Source organism: Neurospora crassa, linkage group III (assembly GCF_000182925.2).
Source record: "Neurospora crassa OR74A linkage group III, whole genome shotgun sequence".
Lineage (NCBI taxonomy): Eukaryota > Fungi > Ascomycota > Sordariomycetes > Sordariales > Sordariaceae > Neurospora > Neurospora crassa.
The window spans coordinates 2,281,720-2,290,425 of NC_026503.1; the positions used below are offsets into that span (position 1 = coordinate 2,281,720).

Genomic DNA, 8,706 nt, shown 5'->3' on the forward strand with positions numbered 1-8,706 from the left:
ATTAGTATGCAGATCACCCGCGCGTTCCTGCGGTAGTACCGACCAAACTTGTAGTGTATCGGACTATGACGACACAACACCGTGATTGATCAACGACTTTGTCATCGCCATAAAGAAAGGAGGGTAGGCCTTCTGCATGTCCGTTGATGAACAACGGAACTGGAAGATTTTGGTGGTTTTCGGCTTCTCACGGGTTTTGGCGCTCGTATAGCTTCGAACCAGAGGGTGAGAAGAAGACAAGTAATACAGCAACATCAATATAGTCGGCCAATATGTGGTGAAAGCGATACGGTTTTCACGCCGCAGGGACTGTTCCAGTGTTCGTTGTGTGTTGAGGGTAAAGCAATCCTGCTTCACTGCCAAATAATCAGAAACCTCAAGCGCAGCGCGAGTCCCCCGAATCCAGAAGAGACGGTCTGCGAATTCAACCTTCTCCGAATTTGCCCTGGTTGGCTTTTCTGGTGTACCCAGTTCTGAAACATTAACTACCTTTAAAAACTTACATGCATTCCCTGATCTTCCTGGTATCCGAAAGACTCTCAGATGCTCGTGTTAGTTCCAAAATCTTACCAGACGACCGTATAACATATACGTATATATATTTAATCAAAGCGATGAGCCTAAGAAGGTGCTTTCCCAGGTGAAGAAGAGTTGAATTGCATTTGGACCCATAACATCGCGAGTTCTTCGTGCACAACGGGAATGATTCAAGCCATATAACACTTCCTTCCATTTTACACCCTTCCATGTCCATGGCCATCGAACGCCAGTTCCATCACCTCCAATAAAGCACATGCTACCTAAGCACTTGTTTCTGAGCACCGCCCCTCGCACTTTGCACTGAGGGACAACATACCTCAAGTTACCTTCCACCTTTCCCCTCCACTCTCGGGTCATGCCCCTTAACTGCCCAGGAAAAGCAACCAACGCTAGGTATTCGAGGTGAAGCCTTCGCAACAAACCTTTGCCGTGAACCAGCACATCTGGTAGAACAATCCGACCATCATTTCCTCGAGTAGCTTAGCCATGATGACGGTCAGCATAAGGGTTCTGAAAACCCTGAAACCGGCGACGTCCACCAGGTTCACCTGGTCTGGGTCTATTCTGGTTGCCAAATTGCCCCTGCTGCTGAGTGCCATTGTTGAACTCTTGAGCATCTTGAGCACTTTGAACACAATGCCTGGTTCTCATGTTGTTGTGGTTGTTGCTCTTGTTGTTATTGACACCCGGCAGCCCAGAGTTTTAGTTTTGGTTTTGGTTCTACCACCAAAGAGGCCACCATTGTTCTGACCTTGAGAGATTTCTTAGGATGTTGCCGCCAGCAGGACCTTGGTGTCAGTCACCATAGCCGCCTCCCAAGGCCGAAGCCACTTGGCCCAAAGCCACCGGACCTAAAACCTTGTTGCCCCTGATTGCCAAGTTGCTGATTACCCTGGTGTCGACCACCAAAGGCACCTTGCTGACCAGCACCACCACCACCACCAGCCAGCACCTTGAGCACCTCGACCACCTCGACCATCTTGACCACCATTAGCACCCTGACCACCGGCGCCCTGCTGGTTACCAAGCTGCTTCTTTTTCAGCCCTTGATTCTTGACGCCTTGATTCTTGACGCCTTGCTAATTGTCATTGCCATTGCCATTGCCATTGCCGTTGCCATTGCCACGCATCTGGTTCTGGCTGTTACTCTGGCGTTGGTTGTTCCCTCCTGGCACAGAATGATGGGCATTTTATTTTCTTTGAACGCTTCGGGCCATGGTGGTGGAAATGTGAGTGTCTTTATGGGGTACGCCCATGCAACGCAGAAGGAACACCGCGTACTATCAAGGTATGAGACTCAGGAAGAGGGGGATAGCGAAATCCACGATGGTGAGGGCGAAGAGCACGGAGGAAGGCCGGAGGAGCCATGTATATGCCCATACTGCGGGCATACAATGGCACGTCGAGCAGCATTGCGCGAGCAGTGGTAGGACATAACGATAGTATGATACTCCAACGGATTGTGCGTGATAGCAGAGTACGCAGCTATTCCCTTCATGCGAAATGTACGACACTGCCGGTCGACCTTGTTTGCTAGAGAAAGTGAGCACCATATCTGGGCAAGAAGCTGGAACAGACTTAGTTGAAATGATGTTAGCATGGTCTGGCATGATATCATAAACCATAAACAATAACGCCTTTAGAAGGGTGGAGCGATGAAGTCCCAGCAACAACATCGACAGTCATCGAAATGATGTGCTACCGGTCTGCGCAGTAATTCTAGGCGGGTTCACGGGCAGAGACTCGAGCTTCTCACCGAACTGGGGGGAAGCAGGGCAAGGAGAGGTCCTCAGGGGAAAAAAAAAAAAAAAAAGACAAAAGAAAAAACCAAAAAAAAAAAAAAAAAAAAAAAAAAAATACAAGGCAAGCTGCAGCTCGCCTCATCTCGACTCCGGATGGCAGATGCTCGCGAAAGTGCTTTTGATGAAAAAAAAAAGCCCATGGTTGGCAGCGGTAATATGGTAGGTACGCAGTATACCAAGTACAGTCGGCGTAGGTGGTAAGTGCTGGAAGACAGATGGGACGACAAAGTTGAAGTTCCATGAAAAGCCCTGTTGCACCCAAATGGAGGTTCCTCTGCAAGTGGGAGCATGCACAGACCAGGCATATGTAAATAGTGACAACCTTGGTCGGGCAGCCTAAGAATTGGCTTGGTGATTACCTACACCATAGGGAGTGGTACCCTATCCGTTTGCGAATGCTGCTGCTGCACATGGCTTAAACAGACAGGCTGTACCCAGGTACATGTCCAGTAAGTAACTAGAGGTACCTCAGAACCCTGGCTGCACCCATTCCTCACAGCCTACATGTAAGGTTCCTGTAGGTCATCTTGATAATCCGCCGCGTTTTCCAACTTCGCTTTCTATCTCCAGCTCCTCTTGGACCCCTCTTCAACCTGCACCATCTTTTACCATCCTGCCATACTTTGGCTGCTAACCGTTCCGTTGCTTGACTTGGGATTTGCAACCACCGCCATCACCCGATTGAGCCGACTCCCGGCCGTGCCCTTCCGTCAACCCTCTCCGGCGCAATCCATCCTTCGACGCACTGCCTTCTAGCCTCGCGCCTCGCTCCTCGCTCTTGAACCTACAAAACCTTAGCTATCTGCCCACGCCTCACTTCGCCTCTCTGCTGTCATGGCAAGCAAGAATTCGGCGGCGACCGTCAAGGTTTCTGGCTCGGCTGCCAATTACACGCCTGCCACCTTGGATCCCGAGTTGCGATCGGCCATTAATTCGGTCTTGATCGAAGAGGGCCATGTCGGCAAGTACGTACTCTGTCCCCATGTTCCTTAAGAGATGAGCCCTGTTGACCCGGTCACCGTGTTATTTCTTCGTCGGAAACAGGATTCAAGACCATCTTCTGCACTCGCTGCATGCCCACTCGTCCAACTGGCCCACGACAGTCCAGAATCACGCCCTGGCTCTCCTCCGCTCCGGCGAAATCAGTACCTTCGGCGCCCTTCTACGACGAGTCGTGGAAGATGTGCGCCACGATACAGCCAATGCTCCCTCCGGCGACGCCAACGGAGGTGATGTAAACGGAAAGAAGCTATCCAACGGCGCCGACACTACCAACGCCTCCAATGGCAACGTGCCGGCGGCGACAACGACAGCACCGAGCCTAGCGGTTCCGCAGGCCGTTATCAATGACGCGCTCAAAGTCACGCGCGAAAGCCTGGAGATGGTGTGTGAGATTGAGGCGAACGGGGCAACGTGACATGTTTGATTCCCCCCAACAAGAAATCTTGAACCAGGCCACACACACAAAGCACCCATCCAGTTTTGATTATCTTTTTATCACACACAAATCCTCAGATTTCATGTCACCTGCGGCGATGTACAAGAGAAAAGGGCCAGTACCGTTGCTGACCTCGGCTTTGGTATTTCGTTATAGGGGTCTGGCGCCGGCGCCAAAAGTAAGCAGCCAGTAGGGCTGAGAAATGATGGAAGCAATAAGCGGAGAAAGCTGTCGTCAAGAGACGATCGAGTCTACTGTCAAGTTGACAGTTTTCCCAGTCATGTGGAGGATGGACACAGTCAGGGTCTTAACGGCGGGGGGGAGAAGGAGGAGGAAAGAGATGGTCGCAACCAAGGCGTTGCCTCAGGTTCGACAATAGCAACTGCGGCCGCAGAGGATGATCCGTCGATATCCGATGATGACCAACGAGAAATTGTCAGAAGGCATCACCCAAGGGTAACCAACGCCCTGCCGGATGCTCTTCGGAGAGCCGGCCTGTTGACCCAGAGGTTTCATGATAGTCGGCCTCAGGAGCAGGGGCAACACGAAAGCCAACTCCAACATCCACAACAAATTCAACATCAAACCACACGTCATCCTCTGCCTGGATCTCCCACCCGAACATATCTTCAACAACCACAGCCACACTTTGAGCCCCAGCCTGGCGCATCACATGCCGGAGTGGGCAATGCGCAGGAAGCACTTCAAAGTCAAGACACCGTAGGGACAGCTGCCCAAGCAGACTCCTCAGAGCAACCGAGCTAGATGGGCATGGAAGACTACTTGGGCCACGGAGGAATCATTCAGCATGGTCAATATGGCATGTACATAGCTGGAACTTGTTTTGACCAGTTGCAACGAGGAAGAAGCCGGTGAATCTGTAGCCCTGGTATACATATATGCCAAAAAAAAAACATGTATGAATCTGAACGAATTGTCGGGATAAAGACACATCTTCAAGGGAAGGGGAAACTATAGGTGTAACGCAGCGTCAAACCTCTGTGATTTTCATCCATCAGGACTCTCATTCTGTCTTTTCATATTACCAAACTCCCCGGCCTAATAAGTGAGAACGCCTCCGTAAAACTGAATCCATTGAGGGACACAGTAGCCAGTCCAACCCACAGGAAAACCCGGCCAAGACACTGAACACAAACCTCCTCATACAAGGACTTTTAAAACCCATCTACCGGCGAAGATGTGATAATCTCATACTAAGCCTTACCGTTCTTCTTCACTTTAACACTACCAGTCCCTTGCCCTGGTCCACCATACTGCTCCTCCAACACCTCCACCGCCCTCTTCAAATCCGGCACCTCACTCGCATCCGCCGGCACGCCCACCCACCTCACAAACCCCATCCTATCGACTGCAAACGCTCCTCCCATCTGCCAGACCGATCCAGAACTATACGTACCTCCCGTCCTCTCATGCACAGTCATCTCTTTCCCCTCACCATGTCCATGTCCATCCCCAGCACTCGAATTGGACCCAACACTGGCCGCCCTCGGTTTCTCTTTCCGTCCCCAAATCCCTTCAGCAACCCCAAGCTTATACGTGTTCCATAGTGCCCACGGCTTGTAGGCGTACCAGGTGGAGGTGGTGCCGAGGCCCCACTTGGCGTACAGCGCGCGGGACTCGTCGACGATCACGTCGGCTTCCCACTCGCCGCCGACGTCGATCACCCAGGCGTCGGTGTCGGAAGGGGAGGAGTGCGAGACGGCGAGGAAGTGCAGGTTGGGGTGCGACACGGAGAGGGCGGTGAGCAGGCGGAAGGCTTTTTCTGCGACTGGATTTTTTTTAAAAAAAAATTTGGTGGTGTAAGTCATTAAATTGAAGAAGAAGAAGAAGAAGAAGAAGAAGAAGAAGAACAAGAAGAAGGAAAAAAAAAAAAAAAACGAAAACAAAAAAGAGAGAGAGGGAGAGGGGAGATGATGAGAACTGAAGGACGAAAGGGAGGAGAGGAGAGATAACTTACAAGGACATCCACAATGCCTCAAAAACAACACCACTGTCGGCTTGGCGCTGGGAAATCGGATCTGCTCCGACTGAGGCGCCCTGCCACCCACCAGGGGAACGGGGGATACCTCGTGTGGCTGCTTTTCTGGGTCGTGCTGCCGGTTGGGTTGGCTTTGAGCTTGGGGAGGGTTGATGTTGATGGGTGGGAAAGTGGTGGTGTCGTATGAAGCCGATGACGGGGTGTAGAGCTGTGGTGAGCCGTCTTCACCGGCGTAGACGGGCATTTTGATCCTTGAGGCTGCTTGGGAAACTAGTTGAATGATGATAGGCTGAATGTTTATGCAACGCTTTGGTGTAGAGCTGAAAAAAAGAAAAGGTTGTGTAGGTGTGATGAGTAGTCGAAAGATTATGTCGGTCAGTAGAGATGTATGTACATATATATGGGTGGCGTGGTATCGATTGGAACCTTTTTTCGGTGAGGGTCGGTTTGTATAAGTGCCCCTGCACTGGTGGGGGAGGAAGCTCTGGGTGCGCTAGCTAGGAAATAAACGGAACAGGTTATGGTAACATGATGGACTGAGGGTTGAAGCTCTTAAATAAAGTTCAATTGAGGTCATTGCTGTGCAATGATAATATGTAGAAACCGTTGGCCCGCGCTTCCCGAGCTCACAGCTATGCTCGACCGCCCATTGTGGTGGTGTATACTTTACCCCTCAAGATTATTTGGAGATTCTAGGCGAGTCTGCGGGTCGACCAACACCGCGTAGCCAGGGTACGTGTTCCGGGGGGGTTTAGTGCCTAGAACTACAGAACAAAGAACCGGCCTTGGGAAATCGTCATGCAAGTTCAATCGACTTTCACGTAGTTTTGATTGTCACCTTTCTCACAAAATGAGTATGTGAGTCTTGGATTCATCTCTAGCTTGGGCCCTTTGGACATGTGCGAATATTGATTACAGTACAAACCAAAGGCCGTAGAACAGCGAGGTCATATTGCAAGTCCCAATACTCTGTACACCGTAAGCCCCTTGACCACTTGTTGCCAGACGGTGAACAGAGATCTCAATCGTCTTGATTAACATCTTAGCGGAATTTAGGGGGGTGTGGTGTACCGTGTAATGATGGCTCGAAATAAGTGAGCCGTGTCTGCATGGCTCATTCAATGTACCGTGCCATTTTGCAAGCGCTCGCAAGACTGACCGCTTACTAAGAAACGCCGTGCACACACGGTTCGTTTAGCTAGTGTTTTAGTCATTTTAAATATTTAGAGTATATCAACCGTATACAAATCGCTACCTCTTTCAAACTGTTAGCGTATAGTTTAATTTATATACGCTTTGGTTTTACGAATATTTATATGTTTAGACCGTTGGTATATTGCAAAATAACGGTTCGCACTATAAGTTGTTTAAATTATGAGTAGTTTAAATTATTAGCGGTTTAAGGTTATAGAGTAGTAAGCTAGTAGTTCTTTCCTTGAATATTTATAGAATAAATAGTTTAAAATAGGTGAGTAGTTTATTATTATAATTATAAAAGGAAATAGTAGTTTACGAGTAAAAATTAAATTTACCCCGCTTATATTAATTAATATATAAATTTAATAAACTTAGTAATTTCTTATCCGGGCCGTCTCTACGATTAATTAATATCCGTCTACTACTATGCTGTATTTCCTCGCTACTCTATCCGAACTTTAATAATGCTACTATCTTACGATTATAGTTTCCTAGTACCCTCTTAACCCTTTTAATAATAATAATACCTTCCCCCCTCCCGCTAACTAAGAGTAGGCTTTAGAAATTAAGGAATTATAGAAAAAGTTCGAAGAGTTGAAGAAGTAATAGTAATAAAAGTAATAATAATAGTAATAATAGAAGCAATAGTAGTAGAAATAGAAATAGAAGGAGTAGGATAATATTGCTACTACTACCCTCCTCCGGGCTTAAGTCGCTAAGTTTAAGAATACTATTTTGCTTAGGTTTAATAATAAAATAAATAAGTAGTAGGACGAACCTAGGGATAAAATATTCGTCTAATAATAGTAGAAGCAATAGGAGGAGGAAGAGGAAAATAAGGATAAACTAAATTTAGGGAAGGAGAGGGAGGCTAATAATAATTCCAAGTTAGTAAATATTTCTCCAATCTACCTACTATCTATTATTATATTCCCTATTATCAATATTATATTTATTATTTATATTATACTAACGGTAGTATAGATATAGCGCTAGCGAATTTTAGTTAGTAAACAGTCTATGGATATACGTAAGAAGTATAAGTGTAAGCGCCCTAAAGATAAAGAGGAAGAGAATATTAAGTTTACTACTAAGTTTGCGGCCGATAATAAGAATAAGCGGACCCTTAGTACCGTAAGCGCCTAGTAGATTTTTTTATATTACTAGCGTATCCCTTCTCTAAATAAGAAAGTAAATTAACTAAGATTTCTTAATACGATATTTTTTACTTAGCGAGGAGTTTACTAATGTTAGAAATATAATTAAAATAGTAGATTAAATAAGTATACGGCGATAATATTAATCCCCGTAGTACTAATTAGTTTAATACTAAATAGCGGTTTATAAACGACTAAAAGAACTTCAAGTAGCGAGTTCTTAGCTAGATGGAGGTATATTAAATATATAATAATTAAAATAATATAGTACTAACTAGAATTATAATTATAGAAGTTGATTAGGAAGTATGTTGAGCGGCCCAACTATATCAATATATTCAACCTCAAAATCACCATCAAACCGGACTATATAAAGGAGATAGCACATACAGCGTAGTCCCCCAATAACTTCTTTAAAGTCTGGTCGTATATAAGTAGTATAGTAGACTATAAAAATAGTTATACCCTCGGCCAATACTATATGCGTAGTAAGTATAATATTTGGGTTGAATTTAAGCCGCTAAATATAAGTATTAATACTAATATTTCGTTATTAATTATATTTAAAGGCCT

At 46.6% G+C, this 8,706-nt stretch overlaps 3 protein-coding genes across 3 annotated transcripts; 1 reads left to right on the plus strand and 2 right to left on the minus strand.

The window, feature by feature from the left end:
- Positions 1-929: 929 nt before the first annotated feature.
- NCU00013 (hypothetical protein) lies at positions 930-1,519 on the minus strand (the record flags this gene model as incomplete). Its single annotated transcript, XM_951907.3, has 2 exons — positions 930-1,186; positions 1,432-1,519. The coding sequence occupies 2 exons, from the start codon at positions 1,517-1,519 to the stop codon at positions 930-932; spliced, it is 345 nt and encodes a 114-aa protein (XP_957000.3).
- Positions 1,520-2,825: 1,306 nt separating this feature from the next.
- NCU00014 (hypothetical protein) lies at positions 2,826-4,798 on the plus strand. The gene is made up of 2 exons (XM_951908.3): positions 2,826-3,307; positions 3,387-4,798. The coding sequence occupies exons 1-2, from the start codon at positions 3,177-3,179 to the stop codon at positions 3,757-3,759; spliced, it is 504 nt and encodes a 167-aa protein (XP_957001.3). The 5' UTR covers positions 2,826-3,176; the 3' UTR covers positions 3,760-4,798.
- Positions 4,607-6,427, minus strand: NCU00015 (hypothetical protein). Its single transcript, XM_951909.3, has 2 exons — positions 5,759-6,427; positions 4,607-5,569 (listed from the first exon to the last, which is right to left on the minus strand). Exons 1-2 carry the CDS (start codon positions 6,021-6,023, stop codon positions 4,995-4,997), a joined length of 840 nt encoding a protein of 279 aa, XP_957002.1. The 5' UTR covers positions 6,024-6,427; the 3' UTR covers positions 4,607-4,994.
- Positions 6,428-8,706: the final 2,279 nt, after the last annotated feature.

Excerpts from the sequence above, each read along its gene's own strand:
- NCU00014 (XM_951908.3), top strand. The coding sequence starts at position 3,177 with ATGGCAAGCAAGAATTCGGCGGCGACCGTCAAGGTTTCTGGCTCGGCT. Across the intron at positions 3,308-3,386 it reads GAAGAGGGCCATGTCGGCAA|GATTCAAGACCATCTTCTGC; the intron begins GTACGTACTCTG and ends CGTCGGAAACAG.
- NCU00015 (XM_951909.3), bottom strand. The coding sequence starts at position 6,023 with ATGCCCGTCTACGCCGGTGAAGACGGCTCACCACAGCTCTACACCCCG. Across the intron at positions 5,570-5,758 it reads GAGGCATTGTGGATGTCCTT|TCGCAGAAAAAGCCTTCCGC; the intron begins GTAAGTTATCTC and ends AAAAAAATCCAG.